General features: G+C 45.4%; 3 protein-coding genes across 4 annotated transcripts; 2 read left to right on the top strand and 1 right to left on the bottom strand.

The window, feature by feature from the left end:
• Positions 1–5: 5 nt before the first annotated feature.
• ift88 (intraflagellar transport 88 homolog) lies at positions 6–14416 on the top strand. Its single transcript, XM_079731304.1, has 24 exons — positions 6–106; positions 413–475; positions 749–808; positions 1421–1474; positions 1823–1886; positions 2268–2337; positions 2761–2851; positions 3224–3328; positions 3659–3761; positions 4308–4654; positions 4923–4993; positions 5133–5219; positions 5605–5704; positions 7299–7385; positions 7671–7857; positions 8283–8391; positions 8988–9138; positions 9854–9969; positions 10273–10325; positions 10503–10568; positions 11073–11179; positions 11402–11471; positions 13412–13525; positions 13804–14416. Exons 1-24 carry the CDS (start codon positions 23–25, stop codon positions 13923–13925), a joined length of 2481 nt encoding a protein of 826 aa, XP_079587430.1. The 5' UTR covers positions 6–22; the 3' UTR covers positions 13926–14416.
• Positions 14417–15011: 595 nt separating this feature from the next.
• Positions 15012–16755, top strand: il17d (interleukin 17d; the record flags this gene model as incomplete). The annotated part of the gene is made up of 2 exons (XM_079731498.1): positions 15012–15367; positions 16398–16755. 2 exons carry the CDS (start codon positions 15012–15014, stop codon positions 16753–16755), a joined length of 714 nt encoding a protein of 237 aa, XP_079587624.1.
• A 657-nt stretch (positions 16756–17412) lies between these two features.
• Positions 17413–21110, bottom strand: eef1akmt1 (EEF1A lysine methyltransferase 1). 2 transcript variants are annotated; one of them, XM_079731374.1, is made up of 5 exons: positions 21032–21110; positions 19054–19203; positions 18760–18842; positions 18241–18527; positions 17413–17902 (listed from the first exon to the last, which is right to left on the bottom strand). In XM_079731374.1, the coding sequence occupies exons 2-5, from the start codon at positions 19198–19200 to the stop codon at positions 17769–17771; spliced, it is 651 nt and encodes a 216-aa protein (XP_079587500.1). In that variant the 5' UTR covers positions 19201–19203; positions 21032–21110; the 3' UTR covers positions 17413–17768. The 2 variants fall into 2 exon arrangements, with proteins under 2 accessions (XP_079587500.1, XP_079587501.1); XM_079731375.1 differs by having other exon boundaries at positions 19054–19200; positions 21032–21102.
• Positions 21111–21681: the final 571 nt, after the last annotated feature.

Genomic DNA, 21681 nt, shown 5'->3' with positions numbered 1-21681 from the left:
TAACTACCTTTATCTGTTTGGAATGATGGAAAACGTGCATCTCGTCGAAGACGAGGATGATATTTATTCGGGATACAACGACTATAACGCCACATTTGACTCCGAGGTCTGTCCTAAATCATAAACACTAGTATGGATGTGTGCTAACGTTACTTAGGTATAAGATTAAATGTATTCAATGCCATGCGTAGGACTCCTTATATACATTAGTTGGAGTTCATATTTATAGCTAGGAGTGCAAGTGACATAGTTTTGCTTGTAAGTGACATTGATTTCATGTGTATTTGATTAGGACAACACCAAAGCGTAATTACGATGTGTAAGACTTTATATAAACATATGCATAGGTACATATAGATGACTTGTTGTTAAAAGGGTTTTGCTTGGTAGTGACGTGTGATATGTTTTGAAGGAGCTTGACAATGATGAAGGATTCCAGCAAGCTGTGAGAACCAGCCATGGAAGAAGACCTCCTGTAAGATCATTACAAAGCAATTATTCTCAATATGATATAATTGCTTATCAATATTTCATATTCTGAATTCTCTAGTATACTAAAGTTATTTATTGATCACATTTAAAATTAAATCACTTAAGGAATACTACTCCATACATACTAAACATACAAAGTGATGTGTGTGTGTGTGTGTGTGTGTGTGTGTGTGTGTGTGTGTGTTTGTGTGTAGATTTTTTTGCCAATTATCATTGCAACACATCAAATGTAGTTACACATTTGTTTATTTCCCAGATGACAGCCAAGTTTCCTGGCACTGCTATTGGTGGACGTCCCATTGGCACTTCCTTTGGAGTGAGTGGAACCCTAACCTTAGCCCTAACCTTAACACCCACCTGACTTTGGAGCTAGTATTACCCTAAGGACAGACTTATATGCTGTGATTGAGAGCAGAGTTTAAGATGACGTGCAGAGTGTCCTCGTCCATGTGCTGTTCTCAGGTAGACGGCAGGGAGGTCAGGGAGAGCAGGCTGTTGAAGGTGAGATTAGACAAGCACTTGAGAGCGGAAAGAACTTTGGAAATACAGCCTGAGTGTAGCAATGATGCTAAGCAGATCACAGTACTGTGTCTCTCAGCCTCATTAGACTCTTAATGGATCCGGCGGCCTCACCTGAAGGTTTAATCTGATTCACATTTCTTTATTAATCCCGGGGGCAATTGGTGCTGTTACCATTGCTCAGCTCAAGATAATAGAACAAAGACAATATAATTTACTTAAAATAAGTTTTAAGTTAACATAAAAAACACAAAAAGTACAAAACTATACTATTTCAGTACAAAAATAGTAAATGGACAAATAATTTAAATACATATACAAATGAACATCAACTTTGCACATAAAATATACATAGCTGTAGTTACATCTTGAGGTTGAATCTAAAAAGTAAATCTGAATCTCTGTTCAGGCCAGGATTCCGTTGGCGTCTTCTCTGGGCAGGCCTGTGACCGGAGCCATTCAGGTGAGAGAAACATTGACATTCAATGGAGGAAGAGAGGACAGAAGACTCTGATCGGAGGTGGATGAATCGCAACACTTCTGATTCGAGTAGAATTCACATCTGAAAAAACAGGGTGATATTGTAGCCATATCCAACTGCAGATACATAATAATGCCTACCTGTAGGCATATATTGAATTCATTTAGGTTGTGAATTTTAAATATTATCTATAGGCTGTATATAAACAGTATAGGCTGTAAATATGATCTATACATTAAGTTGTGTGTGTTTACATATATTATATAAAGTTGTGTATATTTAATATATATAATATGAAGTTGTATATATTAAGTGGTGTATTTATTGCAGGATGGAGCTGCCAGACCAATGACAGCGGTGCGAGCTGCAGGCTACACCTCAGCCCTGACCAGAGGTACCTGGTAACAGTACCCAGGACAACAGCACAGCCAGAGTTTTAACAAAAAGCTTATAATTCAACTGTTATTTGTATTTAATGTCATCCAAAATGTGGATATTTTAACCCTCTTATTTTATGGCTTTGTTTATGTCTCGATTTGGTTTTATTTAAGCAAATATGGTTGCATCTCATTTAAGTAGTAATATCCATACTTTTGATATTTCTTCTTTCTTTTCTCTCTGGCTTATGGTGTTTGATCTTATTTTAGCTTGGTTTATCTCAGCTCAGTTTATTGGATTTATTTGAGTTTATTTGAGCTAAGTTGAGTTTTTCTTTGCTATCTTTGCTTATCATTCATTCATCATGATACTGACCTACCTCAACCCTCCTTTTCAGGAACAACCTTTGACCCCCTCGGTCAGTCAAAAGGCCCCGCCCCTCCCTTAGAGACCCGCAATGATGACACGTGAGTGGACCATCAGCTGCCAAAACCATATATTATAATATACAGCACATTAAAAACTGCCTCTTATATTGATGACGGATATTTAATTCATACATATATTTTTATTGCTACTTTTAAACATAAGAGAGTACTGCGTTATACACATGATGGGAAAGAATTCTGGTCTGCAACATCAATCCAAGGAGATGGCGGATGATGACGGTTTGTGAAACCAGTCAAACAGCTGTGACCATCTCAACAGATTTATTGCACCAAGAATTCTTCAGCACAGACCTGTATCATTTCAGAATAAAAGGGGGGTTTGTAAGAGTTTCATAGTGCTCTGTTCCCCATTGGCTCTGCTAGGCATTGTGCTCTTCTGTGTTCTCTGTGGATCTCCATATTTTGTTGTGGCTAGTGAACTGTGTTCTCTGGGACTTCCAGACCCGAGGAGAAGATCAAGATCCTGGAGAAGAGAGTGAACGAGCTGATTGCCGAAAGCTGCATCGCACACAGCCAGGGCTCCCTGCAGCTGGTCAGTATAGGAGACTTACCTAGTGGTCTCAAAGTCCCATATCTAGTCGACCAGGGGCAATCCTTTAGGAAGCATGTACACTGGACCAAAAGAAGCACACACAGTGGATTTAGAGGACAACGTGTAGTGGGCCTAGTGAACCATGTTTAGTGGACTACTGCCGCAGGGTCAGCCCTTTAGGAAGCCTGGCAATTGGACAAGGTTCCATACTTAAGGGACCACAGTAATGAAATTAAGCATTTAATGACCTCAAGGGAAACACATTAAAACTGGTTAGGTAGTCCAGTTTCTTAGTCAATCAGTTTTAGGCTGAAGTGTTAATGTGAAATATGGCCTTGAAAGGTTTGTTTGTGTCCCTGTGTGCGTGTCCAGGCCCTTGAGAAGGCCAAGGAGGCAGGCAGGAAGGAACGGGCACTGGTGAGACAGAGAGAACAGTCCGGAAACGCCGACCACATCAACCCTGACCTCACCTACGCTGTAAGCAACCAGATCTGTCCTCTTCACGGCATTACCCATACTTAAGTCCTGACCCAAAACAGTCCTTACCCCTGACATCATAGCACAACCACAGCAAAAAAATATTTTCCATGTCAAACATTTCTCAAAGTTCACCATCTAAGATTTAAGTGCCAGTCCTATTTTCTGCTGTTTCGTAGCCCCTCTAGCTCTGTTCGGAGCCTGTTTGGAGGACCCACTACCTCAAGGAATGGCGCCAAATAGGGTGGAAGGGGGTATAGAAAGAATTCTTATCCTCTCCCACATGCAGACTGACGGACTGCTTCTGTTTGCTGTTCGTATCCCCTCTAGGTGTTGTTTAACCTCGCCAACCAATATGCAAACAATGACATGTACCCGGAGGCCCTGAACACCTACCAGGTGATCGTGAAGAACAAGATGTTCACCAATGCAGGTGAGAGTCCATGCTGACACAGTACAGCTAACCGCCACCTGGCTCTCTGTAGTGACACAGTCAGACAAATAACGTTGGGCTCCATGTGGCATCAAGAGACAGCGTGTGACACTATAATTTAAGTCAATCAGAAACAGAGGTGCAATAATCTGTGACAAGCTCTAGTAATGCTAGGTATCTACTGGGCTCTAGAAATACTAGGAATCTACTGGTCTAAAGTATTACCAGGTATCTACTGGTTTCTAGTTAGACCTGGTATCTACTAGTATCAAGAAATACTAGGTATCTACTGGTATCTAGCATTGCTAGGTATCTACTTGTCTCTACTAGTATTACTTGCTATCTACTGGTCTCTAGTAATATTAGGTATCTATTGATCTCTAGTATCACCAGGTATCTACTGGTTTCTAGTTAGACCTGTATCGACTGGTCTCTAGTGATACCTGGTATCTACTGGTCTTGAGGAATACCAGCTATCTCCTAGTTTCCCTTAAGTTTCCTAGTCTGACCTTGTGACCGGTCCCCTTTGCTCCCCACTCCTTCCAGGGCGGCTGAAGGTGAACATGGCCAACATCTACTTCCAGCAGAAGAACTACCCCAAGGCCATCAAGTTCTACCGCATGGCCCTGGACCAGATCTCCAACGCCCACAAGGAGACGCGGATCAAGATCCTGCAGAACATCGGCGTGGTCTTTGTCCGCATGGGCCAGTACTCGGACGCCGTCACCTCCTTCGAGCACATCATGAGCGAGAGCCCCAACGTGCGCACCGGCTTCAACCTGATCCTGTGCTACTACGCCACGGGGGACCGCGACCGCATGAAGAAGGCCTTCCAGAAGCTCATCGCCGTGCCGCTGGGCATCGGAGAGGAGGACAAGTACATCCCCACCAACGTGAGCTGCCAGCCTTCTCTCCCAGCTGGTCCAGAACTTGACTCGCTACAGGGACCCCCCTGCTTAACCATCAGGTGTGAGGTGGATTAGCCATTAGAATGGCTCCACCCTGTTGGGGACAACACAAGTGGCGGTGTCAACCTGGTGGTAAAATAGGGGCCCTTTAAAGAGTAGACTAGACTAGACTGCTTTTATGACTTTGCTGTCATCTAGAGGTTAAATTCTCTGTCTCTCTCTCTCGCTCTCGTTCTCTTTCTCACACTCTTAGGATGATACTCACGCCAATCTGGTCACCGAAGCGATCAAAAACGACAAGCTCCACCAGATGGAGAGGGAGAGGTAAAACACACTTCACTGCGACACACGCACACACTTCTCTTAAGCGCCACGAACACCCCCCCACACCCCCACCCCCTCGCTAACCCATCACTGCACAATCCCACTGTTCCCCCACTTCCTCTTCGGCCCTCCATTACAGGAAGTCTCTGGCGGAGAAGTTCATCATGACATCAGCCAAGCTCATCGCGCCGGCCATCGAGAGCTCCTTTGCCGCGGGATTCGACTGGTTGGTTGTTCCGCCCACTGCCACCAGATGGGGCTCAGATAATTACATTCAATTGATCTGCGGATCTATTGAGATTTGAAATGGTTGAGGAATACAATTGAATGGTCAATATGCCGGTCACCACCACCACAAAAAAATTGTGGTGGTGGTGAGGGTTATTTCTAATGGTTAACGGGGAATGACTCCCAGCTCAAAGGGTGTGGGTTCCAACCCCATGTATGCCTCCTACCTGTAGGAATCCTTAAGCAAGATGTCGAACCCCTATCGGCTCCTTTCACATTTTTCTGTATTGTCGTTTTGGATTAAAGCTAAAATGACATGAAATAATGGGCATTATGTTGGGATTAAAGACCACTTGCAAATTAGTTGTTGTCGTGTTCCGTAGGTGTGTGGACATGGTGAAGAGTTCCCAGTATGTGGAGCTGGCAAATGATTTGGAGATCAACAAAGCCATCACCTACCTCCGACAGAAGGACTTCAAACAGGTGAGGGCCGCTGTGCACGATCATCACAAGCTTAGAGAGCGAGCACGCTCCAGAGCAGCCTCTAGGGCAGCGTTTCTTAAAGGTGACGTATTATATCACCAGGTGTGAGTGTGATTAGCCGTTACCAGCCGTTTTGAAAATCTCCCTCTTCTGACATCACAAGTGGGCGTTTTCCACCTAGATGTGTGCTGGATAGATCAGTCTACCAGCCTACCCAGTGGACTGTAGGTGGACACGCCAACTTGTGATGTCAGAAGAGGCTGATTTCCAAAACGGCTTATAACGGCTCATAAAACTCACAACTCGTGGTATTATATGTCACCTTGAAACGCATGGGTCAGGGCCCAAAATGGGTGGTGATCAAGTAGGAGGTGGGTCGCGGCATGACAACGTACAGAACCCAACCACTGCAAACAATGAAAGGATCACCGATTCCAGGGTACTCAGAGTTTCTAAGTGTGCGGTGGTTGGGTCCCACGCTGTGATGTTCTCTAAAGAACCTTTTCTCTAGAGGTTAAAATACATTTATTCTGATCTTGGCACAATTTGGATGTTTCCTCTGAAGGTCAGGTACATTCTCATTATTTGTGTTATTATTTTCTGGGCAGCAGGTGTCAATTTCATAATCAGAAAGTTATCCCTTGATTGGCCAACTCCTTGAAACTCTCCCTCCTCTCACTCACTCCATTCTTTAATCTCTCTCTCTTTCTCCGTTTTATTGTCTCTCTCCATCTGCATGGCTCAGGTTGAGGTATGTGTGTCTTCGGTTTCTTTGGTTTGTGTGTGTGTGTGTGTTTTGTGTCTTTTGTTTTTATGCACACTCTGCATGTTAACCCTAGCATCCCCCCTTAGCATCGCTAACGCTGTACTTCTTGTGTGTGTTGAACTATAGCTGTAGACTACCAAATAACATAAAATATAACAATAAAATGACTTTGAAGTGTCTGCTCAATAACTCAACCTCCCTGGAGTGAAGTTCCACAGATGTCCACCAGGTTGTGCCCCTGGGTCACAGGGCTCAATTGAATGACAGTATAATTGTATTATCCTGCTAGCGATTATAAGTGTGATCTTTTTTTTGACTGAAAAAATTCGATAGTAAACCTTCTAAGAAACCCAAGGAAAGGCATGTCACTGTGTCGACATGCATGATAGGAAGCAGATGGGGGCGGCGAGACAGGCCCTTCATCCATGCACTGAAGTGTCTGCAGTGTTTTATTAGTACATTGTTTCATTGAGTTGTCCATTGATGTATTAAATGGACCGGATGGGGCACACCAACATAACATTTTCATTTGTTTCAATGACACACGCTCACCTAGCACATAGTTTTGACTGGTAGGAAACCATTCTGTATTGGCTATTCACAAGCAGGCAGTTTGAAACATAAGGAATCTATATAAAAAAAAAGTGTTTAGGTAAAATTCATATTTCCTACACTGACAAGCTAACCAATAAGGTGAACCACTGTGCGTAATAGATAGCCCCCCCAGACTTCCCCTGGCTTCAGGTGATACACACTGACATGGAAACCCTGGGGTTAAAGGTCAGGCTGAGGTTGCACCCTGACGGGCGTCTCTGTTTATTTTCCCAGGCGGTCGAGTCACTAAAGATGTTTGAAAAGAAGGACAGCCGGGTGAAGAGCGCCGCCGCCACCAACCTCTCCTTCCTCTACTTTCTGGTGAATAACTGTAGTGTGGTGCCATGCTCATCTCCACCACCAGGGGAGCACTGCGTTTGTTTAAACCCAAACAAACAGCTTTTCTTTTTGCCTGAATCCATGATTAGATTTTAAGTACCTTAAGAGTATTTAGTCCTATGTCTTATATATATATTACGACCACTACAATCTGAAACGTATAAATTCATTATTTATCTTTTTACGTTTTGATTTATAACACTCCCCCAAAGGCCAGCCATTCCTCCGCCCCATCTAACCTTTGACCTCTGGTCGGGGACCTTCTAGGAGAAGGACTACGAGCAGGCGGACCGCTACGCCGACCTGGCCATGAGCGCGGACCGCTACAACCCTGCGGCCCTCATCAACAAGGGCAACACCTGCTTCGTGAGGCAGGACTACGACAAGGCGGAGGAGTTCTACCGGGAGGCCCTGAGGAACGACTCCTCCTGCACCGAGGCCCTCTACAACCTGGGTGAGCTCCCACAACCCGGGGACGTGTGGTCAACACTGGGAACACAGCCCTTACACTTTGCAGAAGCGCTCGCACCAAGTGGGGGATTTTCTATGGTTTATTTGTCAGCAATGGGGAGTGTGGTAATTAGTAGGTCACCGAACGAGTCCATGCCCATGGCATAGCATGATTGACAGGTGTTTGTCGATGGACGTTTTTATTGGACGTTATTATTTGTAACCCACAGAAGACGATTCCCATTGTGTGTACAACAAATTATTGGTATTTGTGCTTCGTAAAATGATATCAACATGGCTAATTCACAATCCACAAATACACATCTTTAAGTTGCAAAATGTGTGATTTGTTTTTGTGAATCGTCTTCTGTGGGTTACACATATTAGTCCAATAAAAATGTCCATCTTTGCGGGCGCCCCCCTGGCCAGGTCTGACCTATAAGAGGCTGAACCGACTGGAGGATGCTCTCGATGGGTTCCTGAAGCTCCACGCCATCCTGAGGAACAGCTCCCAGGTCATGTTCCAGCTGGCCCACCTGTATCCTCGTGTCTTATTGTGTGGTTGTCATGGAGTGTTCATTATTGTCTTATAGGGTTAGGGTTAGTGTGTACTTTGTCCTTGAGATTGTTTATCTGTGTGTTTATTATTCTGTTATTGTGTGTGTGTATATTATATTGTGTTAGTTCTTGAGTGTGTATTTGTGTGTGTGTGTTATTGGTTTTTATTACACGGATCTTCTCAATGCTGTAGAACGCTCTGTCCACTTGCATGGGCTCTTCACAACTTCCGGCGGTGAATTATATTTGAATTATAAATTGTCAAAGACACGCCGTGTGAAGTTATTTTTTCGTTTTGGCAAGTAGCCGTGTAATAAGCGGGCTAATGTATAGAACGTCGCCGGTCATTATCGAAAATAAGCCCCTTATTTTCCCGATAATGACCGGCGTTGTACACATTATCCCTTATATAGTGTGTGTACATTATTGTGTGTTGGTCCTTGAGACCGTATTTGTGTGTGTGTATTATTGTGTAACAGAGTGTGTGTGTGTGTTGGTCCTTGAGACTATGTATTTTGTGTGTGTGTATTATTGTATATTACTGGTTACTATTCCTTGACCCCTCCCCCCCACCAGCTATGAGCTTCTGGATGACCCCCAGCAGGCCATGGATTGGCTAATGCAGCTGATCAGCGTGACCCCCACTGACCCCCAGGTGCTGGCCAAGCTGGGGGGGCTCCATGACATAGAGGGAGACAAGCCCCAGGCCCTGCAGTACTACTCAGAGGTACGCACACCCGCTGGGGTCTGGGTTGGACTGCTGTGGTCTGGGTAACACTGATCTTGGTTAGACTGGTCTGGTCTGGGTGAGACTGGTCTGGTCTGGGTGAGACTGGTCTGGTCTGGGTGAGACTGGTCTGGTCTGGGTTTGACTGCTCTGGTCTGGGTAACACTGGTCTTGGATAGACTGGTCTAGTCTTGGTGAGACTGGTCTGGTCTGGGTTTGACTGCTCTGGTCTGGGTTAGACTTGTCTTGGTTAGACTGGTCTAGGTTAGACTGGATTATTCTGGGTTAGACTGGTCTGGTTTGGGTTTGACTGGTCTGGTCTGAGTTAGTCTGGTTTGGTCTGAACTGGTCCTGGTCTGGTCTGATTTTGATCTGGTCTATGGTTTGGTCCGGTCTGGACCTACTGTGAAAGTATGTGGCATTTCAGGGGTATATAATGGTGAACATAAGTTACACAGTAAATATTGAGTATTGTACCAAATGTAGCAGTTTTAATACTCTATATGCATTTTAACAAAGTTATCCTTTGGCACTTTATCTTGAGTATATTTCATTCCTGGTGAATGTATCCGGGGTACGTTCTGTTCTCGATGCTAATTGGGCAGCCTTCCACCTCTGATGTCATGATCGTTGTCTAGCTCTGTTCTGGTATGGAAACTTGGATATTGCATAACTCATCCCAGATGAGTCTAAGATGTCCTCTGTCTCTGTCCAGTCCTTCAGACACTTCCCGTCTAACATGGCGGTGATCGAGTGGCTGGGGGCGTACTACATCGAGACCCAGTTCTGTGAGAAAGCCATCCAGTACTTTGAGAGAGCGATGCTCATCCAGTGAGTAACTGTTTACTGCACACTGGTCAACACGGCAACTGCACTGTTCACTACACAATAGTCGCCTTGGTAACCACACTGTCTGTTTGCTACACAATGGTAACCATGGTAACTAAACTGTCTCCTCACTACAAACTGGTAACCATGGTTACTACACTGTCCCTTCAGTGCCCACTGGTAAGCATGTTAGCCACACTGTGTTCACAACCCAATGGTAACCATGGTTACTACACTGTTCACTACCATGTATACTCCCTAGTGCAGTAAGCATATACCATTCTGTATCGTTGTGTGTTCTCTCAGGCCGACCCAGGTCAAGTGGCAGCTGATGGTGGCTAGCTGTTACAGGAGAAGTGGTCAGTCTGTTTATATAAGTATTAGCAGCATGTCAAGTATTAGCATGTCAAGTATTAGCAACATGTAATGTACTGTACTAGCATGTAAAGTATTAGAAGCATGTACAAGTAGAGTGTAAAGTATTGGTAAATAAAGTATTACAGAGTCTGTAATACTGTGAGTGTTTTTCTTCACAGGCAACTACCAGCAGGCCCTGGAGACTTACAAGGACATCCACCGCAAGTTCCCAGAAAACATAGAATGTAATCACACCGCAACACTAGAAATACACCTGCTACATCTTTAATAACGTAATAATGTATATCAAAGCTAAATGTGGATAGTATTGTGTGTATCTAGGTCTTCAGGCTGTGTACTGGCATTGTGTTTATTCATGTGTTTATGGATGCGTGTATCCACGTCTTCAGGCTGTGTACTGATGGTGTGTGTATTCATATGTGTGTGTGTGGATGTGTGTATCCAGGTCTTCAGGCTGTGAACTGATGGAATGTGTATAAATGTGTGTATGAATGTGTGTATCCAGGCCTTCAGGCTGTATACTAACGGTGTGTGTGTGTGTGTATGAATGTGTGTATCCAGGTCTTCGGTTCCTGGTCAGGCTGTGTACTGATGGTGTGTGTATTCATGTGTGTATTGATCTGTGTATCCAGGTCTTCAGGCTATGTACTGACGGTGTGTGTATTGATGTGTGTATCCAGGCCTTCAGGATGTATACTAACGGTGTGTGTATTCATGTGTGTATCCAGGTCTCCGGTTCCTGGTCAGGCTGTGTACTGACATGGGGATGAAGGAGGTTCAGGAGTACGCCACCAAGATGAAGAAAGTAGAGAAAATGAAGGAGATCAGAGAACAGGTACAACCCACACACACGCACACGCACACGCAGACACACGCACACGCACACGCACACACAGACACTCACTCACTCACTCACTCACTCACTCACTCACTCACTCACTCACTCACTCACTCACTCACTCACTCACTCACTCACTCACTCACGCACACACACTTATGAAAAATGACTTATCTACACAAACTAATGTAATCTATTGTGAATTCTTCCTCCCTCCAGAGGGTGAGGTCGGGGAGGGAGGGCAGTGCCAGAGCGCGCCGGGAGGGGCGAGAGGGGAGCGCAGGCAGTGGTAAGTAACCACGACGCCGGCCAATAAACAGCCAGGAAACACTCGCATGTGACCTAGAAGGGCCAATGGTGTGCTTTAAATTGATATATATATATATATATATATATATGTTGTCAGCCAGATTCTCTTCTTCTATTTCTCTGTTTCTTCCTATTCTATGCTTCCTGCTTCCTGTTTTTGGTTGTGATGGTGGACAGGCCACGCCCCCTCGCCTGTTCTCACTCCTCCCAAGAAGGAGAGAGACCTCTCTGGTACCTCACTGCTTTATCTCTCACGTCTCTGTTTCTATATCTCTCACTCTCTTTCACTCTCTCTCTCTTACTGTCTCCCTGTGCGTCTTGGCTGCTCTGTCTTTTATCTTTTTCTGCACGTATCTCCATTCAGTTCGAAAGGCTTCATTGGCATGGAAATGGAATAACATCTGAAATTGCAAATATAAGTTGTCCAATAAGACTAAATGAAGTGTAAAAATTGAGATGGGGTTAGTAGTATGATGATGTACTGTAGAACTGCGTGGTTAGATATATAGATGCATGTGATCTCACACACGACCAATGAAATGAAAACGTTATGTATTTGATTCTTTTTTCCCATGATGCTTCAGGAGTGGATGTGAAACCAGGTGAGAGATACGCTAAATTGATCAGATGGATGATTGATCAAACTCATTGATAACTTGGCTGACTAAACAGATAACTGACTGGGTTTTGTGTTTGCAGGGTACAATATAAATGCATTTCTATATCCTGGCATGAACATAACTCTCTCTCCCTCTCTCACTCACTTTTCTGTCAATGTTTGCACTAGTCACTGTATTGAAACACAAGAGCGAGATGGGAGAAAGTAAGACACCCTGAAAGGGAGGGGGAGAGAGAGGGTAATATTGTAGGCCAGAGCGGCTGGTGTGAGACATGTGAGAATACTTTGAGCTCTGCCGAGAGTTTTCTCCAAAGCCTGTGAAGTCTGTATCGGCGACCTGGAATCTGCCTCTATTTATCACTCCATTCTCCGTCCCTCCATCAATTCTTCATCCCATCCATCCAGGCTCTATGTGTAGAAATGTAAAAAGATGGGGAGAGAAATATAGGGAGAGGGGAAAAGAGAGTTTTGGAGATGCAAGGATTGAGGGAGGGAGATAGAGGTGGAGATAGATGGCTGTAGAGAGAGGGGGATTGAAGTAGTAAGAGGAAGACAGAGCTAGGGAGAAGGAGACTAAGGAAGAGAGAGGGAGATGGAGGTAGAGAGAGGAAGACGAAGGTAGAGAGGGGGAGATGGGAAGAGAGGGAGACGTTTGTAGAGAGAGGTGATCAGAGGTAGAAAAAAGTGTGGCGATGAAGTGAGATCGATGTAATATTATCACAGCTCCATGTGCAGCAGAACCCTGAGCAGCAGACAGATCCTTTAAATGAGTTACAGCATCCTGTAGACCCCACTAATCTACACTAGAGCAATAACAATACCTCCAATACATCCATTATCAATTCCTATCCCCGATATCCACAGTATCAGCGCTCAGTGTTGTGGATAGTATCATCAGCTGAATGAGGCAATAAAGCCACACATCTGTTCAGCATTACAGACACACACACACACACACACACACACACACACACACACACACACACACACACACACACACACACACACACACACACACACACACACACACACACACCCAAACTGATAAGAAGTTGTGCTGCTCCTGTGCTCCTGGGCTGCTGCTTGCTGAGCTTCTTTGGCGACCAGGGGTATTATGGTCTGTCTGGACTGCAGCTCCGCCCCCTAGAAAGTCACCAGTACATACTGCACCCAATGGGTCATTGCACACGATACTGATACAGAGAGGACACTGGTTGGTGCAGCTTTAAACAATAACACTAGCTCTTCCTGCTGTCCACTCATTATCACTTAATAATAATTGTATCTCTCTGTTTGTCCAGACAGTGGAAACAGTAGCCAGGGCAACAGTTCCCGTGGTGACCGTCTGAGCACCAAGCTGAGGTCCCTTCCTGGTTCCAACGAACCCTACGAGTCCAGTGGCCAGAGAGATCTAGGTAGAGGGACTCTGACCGCCCACTCTCTCTCAACCCCTCATTTACTCACTCACTTACCAGAGGTTGCTAAAAGTGCAACTAGTGTCTGGTTGGTCATTAAATGAACAGTAAAGTAATAGTAAATGAACAGTAACTAAAAGTAACAGTGTAAGAAAATCGATATACTGGTAACATTACAGTACAATAACAGTTACATAATAGTAACACAACAAGATAACATAATAGTGCCAACAGTGATCACTGATGTGTCGCTCTCTGTCGCCCCCTGGTGGCTCCAGACGCCTCCTACGTGGACCCGCTGGGCCCTCAGACGGAGAGACCGAAGACAGCCGCTAAGAAGCGGGGGGATGAGAGCGACTTCGCGGACGAGGAGCTAGGAGATGACCTACTACCCGAGTGACGGCGTGTTGTGTATTCTATTTATTTATATTTATTATGACGTCTGCTCTCATTGAAAAATTTAATAAATAGCTAGACTTTATATAACTGATCTGAACCGCCATGTTTGTTGGACGTTTATTTTACAAACACGTTTTGACAAGGCCATTTGTTTATATATAGAGTAGGCTACCTTCTTATATATAGCCCAGACATTATGGACTACTCGCAGGGATTACGTTTCGTTTCCAACTGTTCTTTTTTTGTGCCACAACTCCAGCCGCACTTCCTTCAGACACAGAGCAATTCCTGCAGGACTGTCTGACACACGTGGGTGTTGAGGGGTTCCGCTGTTTGTTTTTCCACCTTATGGCCGTCGGGATTTCCGTCTTCTGGGAATCTGGTGGAACCTCAGCAGAAGGTTTCCAACTTAAATCCAACAAGACTCACGGACGCAGTGGGTCGGTTCTTATAGATATACGCGCTTGTCTTTCCATCACCCTTCCTCGTTCGTCCTGGCGCACATGTATAGCCCATAACTCTAGAAATGTTTTGATTAAACATTTTTTTAAATAATAACCGCTGTATCATTTGTTTTCCTATTTCTTTCCTATTTATTATTGCTGTGACTAGACGTTTGTTTCCAGCCGAAATCTGAACGGAACATATCCGAGCCTCTCTTGGCTGCTGCATACCTCCACATCTTGTTCCGATGATGGGGAGGAGGAGGGAGCGGGGAAGAGGAGGAGGACAGACCGACAGCGGTGCGCGCGGAGCCAAGTCTCTCCGTCTCGTGTGTGGGCTACATCTTCTCTGTCCTCGCTCACGCGACGCGTCGTGGGTTTGTTCTTTATTTAGCGAGGTGCAGTTTCCTTCACGGTCGGGTCTCGAGTGTCGCGGTTACGGTTCGATTTTAGATTCCGTGAGGAAAAGCGTGCGCGAAACCGCGCCGTTGCGCAATTGGACACAAACTTATACTTTTCCACATCGGAACTACTGGAACTGTTTAATATCCTATATTTAGTAAAGTTGTAAAGTAGTGTGTGTTGTTGTTGGAGCTCTCCGTCACTCACCGGAGTAGACTACGGTGAACGGACACCGGGTCTCCATGTGGTGGTTGAAACGGCGCGCGACGCTGCTCCGGCTGGGCGTGCTCGTGCTGGTCCTCTACCTGCTCCAGGTCGCGGCGGCGGACGTGACGCGCGCGGGGCGCCTGAAAAAGAAGAAGCCTGTGCTGGTGGCGTCCTCGCGGAACCGCCGGTGTCTGGACCTTCCGGAGGAGATCCTCGAGCAGATGCTCGGTCGCCTCTCAGTAGGGGTCCTCCAGGCTTTTCACCAAACACTGCAGATAGCGCCCAGCGAGCGACACAACCTCACATGCCCCGCGGCCGGCCGCCTACTCCAAAGTGACGCCAAGACCCGAATGCCGGTCAACCTGCTCAGCCTATCTCCCTGGGCCTACCGGTAGGACTACTAGGATATTTGTTCTGTAATTTATCGGACGCTTTGGTCCTAAGTTACATATAGTGAGTTCAGAGACATGTTATCAAGGAGCAGGGTTGACAGATGAGTCGGGTCATTAAGGATCAGCTATGGGTTGCACGGTGCAGAGACAGGTCATTAAGGATCAGCTATGGGTTGCACGGTGCAGAGACGGGTCATTAAGGATCAGCTATGGGTTGTTGGACAGTGCAGAGACGGGTCATTAAGGATCAGCTATGGGTTGGACAGTGGAGAGACGGGTCATTAAGGATCAGCTATGGGTTGTTGGACAGTGCAGAGACGGGTCATTAAGGATCAGCTATGGGTTGGACAGTGCAGAGACGGGTCATTAAGGGATCAGCTATGGGTTGGACAGTGCAGAGACGGGTCATTAAGGATCAGCTATGGGTTGGACAGTGCAGAGACGGGTCATTAAGGATCAGCTATGGGTTGTTGGACAGTGCAGAGACGGGTCATTAAGGATCAGCTATGGGTTGGACAGTGGAGAGACGGGTCATTAAGGAGCAGCTATGGGTTGGACAGTGGAGAGACAGGTCATTAAGGAGCAGCTATGGGTTGGACAGTGGAGAGACGGGTCATTAAGGAGCAGCTATGGGTTGGACAGTGGAGAGACAGGTCATTAAGGAGCAGCTATGGGTTGGAGGACAGTGGAGACACTGGCCATTAGGAGCAGGTAAAGGGGTTAGGACTTCTACTTATATGTCTAGGAAGCATTAGGAATTCCACACAGTCGGCAACATTTAAGCACCGACACCCATATGAGCATTGCAATGTATATAGATTTGGAGGAAAATATCACAAACACGTGCGTAAAAACTGCTTTTATGTTTAGTCGTTGTCCCATACTTAATTTTCCTGTTTTCTGTTACTCCTTTGCAAAGTTTGAGGAAGCCTGAAATTGAAGAATTTCATTGTCATCAATGGCTTCTATTATTTTCTAATGCGCGTGTAACAAATAGCCTACACTTTTTCTGCTGCTCATATTTTTTAGCATCTCCCACGACCCCTTGAGGTACCCGCGCTTCATCCCCGAGGCCTACTGCCTGTGCACGGGCTGTCTGACGGGACCCGGCGGCAAGGAGAGCGTGCGGCACCGCAGCACGCCCGTCTACACGCCCTCCGTCATTCTGCGACGCACGGGTGCGTGCGTCGCGGGCCGCCACTCCTATGTGGAGAGCTATGTGTCCGTGCCCGTGGGGTGCACGTGTGTCCCGCTGCTCGCCGAGGACCGAAAGGCGCAGAGCGGGAACCAGAGTTTGGACAGAGTTGCTCCTAAACATGGAGGAGAGACTGGAGTGACTAACGATAACAAGAATGTATATAAAACCACCACTGGAGGGCTGGTATAAAACCATAGTGAGAAACGCCTGCGTTATTCCAACTAATCTCAAAAAAACTACTAGAGGTGATTCGTTGCAATAAAAAGCAGCAGACAAGTGGCCCTCACAGATAAACATAAACAGTAACTAAGCTTGGCCTGACGGCTAATAAGTAATATGATTATTGATTGCTCTTTGAATCTTGGATCGTATTGTTAGTAAGAGAGAAAATACATAAATTGACACACCACAACATTCGATGCAGGCCATACATGACAGCTATATATCGATTATAGATATATAAGCCTATAAATATATTACAAACACACCAGTCGACCAAAGGTTACAGTTGATGTCTGTCACCATGCTCTAAGTATTGTATATACAGTACTACTCAACACTTAAACAGATGCTACTAGGTTACTATACAACAGAACTGCAGTAAATTATTAAGCAGGAGGGGAATCGCCTCACAGCGCTACCCTCAGTCTCAAGAGACGAAAAGCCCAGACCCTCGATGTAGAGGCACGAATGAATGAAGCTATGCGATACCTATCTATGATGTCAATTACAAATAGCCAAGAGTTTCTTGACACTGAATATTATGAATCGGACAGTGATGAGTCAGACACCTCAATGAGACTTTTATTAAAATCACTTTATTGAATCAATATTGTGTCAGAAGATCTTTGAGTGTCTTTCTGTCTGTTGGTTGTTCTGTGTGGCAACCTTCGGTACGTTACAGTCCTAGGAAGTGGGGGGACTGGCGCGACCAGCCTCCCTGGTGTAATGCAGAGACTCTGATCACCGATCAATTCAATTCAGAAACGAGAGAATTTTCCATTCTGTTCTTCATTTCTTTCGTGGGTCAAGGTGCAGTCCGCGCAGGTAACATTTCAGCCTTCGACGGAGGATCGCTCGGGTTTCAGGGTTTCAGGCTCCCCAAAACCAATCGGGGGCTACCGTCAGAAACCGCCTGACCCAGGGAAGGATAGAGGGAGGACAGAGGGTGACCCTTCCCCCCCCCCCCCCCCCCCCCCGGCTCAGCACGAGAGGAGGCGGGAGTCGTAGCTGGTGAAGCAGCGGAACTCGTTGGCCAGGTTCTTGTTGTGTTTGGGGAGGAAGCCGCACCTCCTCAGGCCCAGGAGCTCCTTGGCATGCTCCTCCATGATGGCTCCTGCAGGAGCGAGGACAAGGGAGGGGAGAGGAGAGGTGAGGTGTGATAGGAGAGGCGGAGGATGGAGGAGGGGAAAGTGTTGGTGAGAGGAGAGATGGACGGTAGGGGGACGCAGAAGAGAGGAGGTGAGAAAAATTTGAGGAAAGGAGAGGAGGAGAAGGATAGAACGAGACATGAGGAGAGGAGTTGTAGTTTAATTAATAAGAGCAAGAAACATGGTCCACACTGTCTGATGCAACTAATAGTATCCCCACTCACTCATACTGTATATATTCTCTGCATGAAGGCGTGTCTGTGGCATGTATAGGCTCATGGCCTCCTGGCTGGACGGGTCTCACCTGTGCAGAGCAGCACCTTTCCCTTGCTCAGGTACTTCACTGTCTGGGTGACCTTCGAGAGACACTCGAGGGCGAGGTAGGGGGGGTCCAGCAGCACAATGTCGAAGGCCCCCTGCAGGGCCGCGGGCAGCGCCAGCGGATGGTTGTAGTCGTAGAAGAGGAAGTCATCGCCGTAGGCGGCGAAGCGCCGGTCATACTCTAGCAACACGGCCGAGATCCGGTCAGAACCCTCAACGACTCCCTGCTTCAGCTTCTGGTACACACTGGGGGCGCTCACGCACGCTATCCTGACACACACACGCACGCACACGCACAATCACACAGATTTAGGATTACATTGCATACTGGACCAATTTCAAAAAAGTTAGTCCCTTTGACTGAAAATGATCAGAAACGAGGCAAAAAAGATCCACTTGTTCTGATTGAATGCAATCCTCCTTAACCGACCCTAAAACAATCGATACAGTTCCCTAATCAAATGTAATAATAATTATAGACAACAATGTTAAAATGTCTCACCTCCCACCATCTCCCGCCTCGTGGATCACCTCCTCAGCCAACCGGGTGGCAGTTACATCGTCATACCAGAACTGACTCATACCCTGAACACACACACACACACACACACACACACACACAAGTAGTCCTTGTCATTCACATTCCTCCTTTGATTTTAACTATGTACTGTAGCTTCTATGTCAGATCTCTATAAACATTTTGATTTGACTCACCCCCATGACAAGGTGTCCGTACCAAGGAGGGCGTGTTAGCCCTGTGTCTGTGTGCACTGTGTTTGTTTGTGTGTGTTCCTACCCAGTCCTCTCCTACTGCTCCCACAGAGAATTTGTCTGCAGAGGCAGCAGTGGGGGCGTCGGGGTGGGATGTCTCGTCGTAGAACTCCTGCAGTGCAGCTAGCGTGTCCGCAGACAGCCGCGGCACGTCATCATCGCTGTCACTCATCTCCTGAAAGCAGGAGACCAGACTGAAGCAGAGCTCAAACATCCACCATCAGGAGTCAACTTTATGTACACTCTTTGGTAGATGATTCATCCACAGCGTCTTTAAATACGGTGAGATATTTCTTAGCAAACTTTCACAAATATGGTAAGGTTACACGTTGAGCTAAACAGGAGATTGAGCCCCTTGCCCAATGCCCTGGCAGCGTTAATGCCAGTGGCGATTCTCAGACCCTAATGAGAAGGTGACATGCATTCAGTGTGAGTGTTCACCCCCCCCCCCCCCCGCCTGACAATAATTTCACTGGTTAACAATGAATACATCATTTTTCTAGAAATTGTATTTTAATTTGTATTTAAAGCAAAGACTAAATCATATTGACCCGAACAGTGAAAAATCAAGTGATAGCAAAGCAGATATGAGTAATGTAAAAAACATTGTTTCAGTCTCTAACCACATTGGGACAGTCCACCATATCATCCAGCAATGAAAAATGCATCATAAAATACAGATATTGTCAAATCTGCACAAATCTGTGCCAGAAGCAGGTAAGAAATAACAATCAGGGCAAAAACAACCTTTTAAATGTTCAGTAAGGCAATAAGGGAGTGTAACTAGGAGTCATATTTTCTGAAAGCTATACAAATATGGCTTACATGACATGATGGCAGGAAAGAAACCATTACTTAATCTTAAAAAATAGGTAGAACCTCAAAGATCCGAGTGGCAAATGGCCCACAGTACCGTGGTCAGAAAACATGACATTAAAGTTTTTGTCTTCATACAAAGCCTCACCTTACTTTGCAGGCCCAACACAGGGCATCAACCATGCTTCCAAATCCCAAAAGTAAAAAATAGGTTTACAGTCTGTCACTTCAATCTTGGAGTTGCAGCAATCCAGATCAAACCATGTTCAGAATGTTATGTGTGTATGCGCTGAGATTTGGGAAATGCTATCTACAAGTGAAGTGCATGCACTTTGATAGAGCTAAAACTGATGGGCCACTTAACCATTCTCTCGCCTTGTGGCTTAGAACCTCTCAGCAGATAATTCCTTCTTCTTTATGAGAATAAAGAATGTCGACCCACACCATCAAAGTATTTGTAAGTCACAGTAATAATGACCAATTTGTCCTAACCAGGTCAAAACATTCCGCAATTTAACTTGCTTGCGGATATAATATGCGTCATCAAATGTACAAAACACTTCTCCTTTGGTTTTATTTGCGTAATAACGATGTTTAAGGTGCATACCACCAATTACTGTAGCAGTGTGTATCATCATCATGACTTTATGGAAGATATTGAATATTAATCCTGCGGTTATAAATCCCTGTAATTGTTTGTCCCATGCTTCAGCGCCCGTAAAAAAGTCTCAAATCACCTCGGAAGGATACCTATGCCTTAAAGTGTGGATGCCTTGCTCTACCAGTTGAGCTAAACATAGATAAACCCCCTTAACTATGGCAACCAGTTGAACTAGAATGGTAGGCGGCGAGGTCTCAATCGTCTGGTATGCGAGACTATATTTAAAACATCTATTAAACATATCAAAGCACTACGTGCCAGTTTAGGTCGTTTATTACAGCTGAACATTACCAATTTTCATACGATTTCAATACGAGGTGTTTGACGGGATCAATGTCGATATATAGCAATGTCAGTGGACAGAGATCAATGATAGATGGATCCATACTTTAAGTACAAATGTAAGTTTTTAACCTAAGGCCAGGTTTCTGGGCTCTTTAAAGAAAGGAGGTGTGTTTATTATGTTATCCGGTCTCAAATGTCAAACCCAACCACTGGTCAATGTGTCGATCCCATAATAACGAACCTTTTTCCAGTTGAAACCTAGTAATCGGATAATAACACATCTGCCGCATCCAAACAATCACAACACGTGAATCAGCGCGCACTGATGACGTAGAGAGAGAAGACTACGGCTTCCACAGAGGGTCAAAATGAGCTTCTTTTTTTACATCAGTTTTTCCGATAAGCAAAACCACCACGTTTTACTACCAGTGTAGCAAAATGTGTTCATGTATGTGTTATTGGATTAAAAATGTACGGGACTATAACGAGTGAATTAACCTAAGTACTAGTTAAAGGTATGAGTGAGCTCTTAATGTGTCAGACATTCGCAAATCCCAGGTTGAAATCATGAACGTGTAAGAACAGGGTAGAAAACAGATTCGACTGGAAGTGAGGGTTCAAAAAAGGTCATTGTGCCTTCTTTGAAAGCGCCCCGAAGAATTGCACAAAAAACGTAAAAAACGTATTTTACCTCGCGTCCATCCAGCCTGTTTATTTATCACTACATTTGAACACTTGGTGGAGACAGAGAACACGAAACCACCACTGCGTGCGTGCTGCTGTTTGAGCCAGAAGCCAGACTACCTTGAGATGCGGCTTTGTGTTAACTGGGGTAATTGGGAGATAAATGTTTTTTTCCTTACAGTACTCATTGAATTAGTCAACCAATGT

The sequence above is a fragment of the Pollachius pollachius genome (genome assembly GCF_949987615.1).
Source record: "Pollachius pollachius genome assembly, chromosome: 3".
In the NCBI taxonomy this organism is placed as follows: domain Eukaryota; kingdom Metazoa; phylum Chordata; class Actinopteri; order Gadiformes; family Gadidae; genus Pollachius; species Pollachius pollachius.
The sequence above is the reverse complement of the archived record's forward strand: the minus strand, read 5'-3'. Positions and strand labels throughout refer to the sequence as shown.

Bases quoted from the DNA above. Each gene is read 5' to 3' on its own strand.
- eef1akmt1 (XM_079731374.1), bottom strand. From the start codon at position 19,200: ATGAGTGACAGCGATGATGACGTGCCGCGGCTGTCTGCGGACACGCTA. The intron at 18,528-18,759 runs GTGAGACATTTT...TGTGTGTGTCAG, and splicing joins GAGGCGGGAGATGGTGGGAG to GATAGCGTGCGTGAGCGCCC. The intron at 17,903-18,240 runs GTGAGACCCGTC...TCGCTCCTGCAG, and splicing joins AAAGGTGCTGCTCTGCACAG to GAGCCATCATGGAGGAGCAT.
- ift88 (XM_079731304.1), top strand. From the start codon at position 23: ATGATGGAAAACGTGCATCTCGTCGAAGACGAGGATGATATTTATTCG. The intron at 4,655-4,922 runs GTGAGCTGCCAG...TCACACTCTTAG, and splicing joins ACAAGTACATCCCCACCAAC to GATGATACTCACGCCAATCT. The intron at 5,705-7,298 runs GTGAGGGCCGCT...TTATTTTCCCAG, and splicing joins GACAGAAGGACTTCAAACAG to GCGGTCGAGTCACTAAAGAT.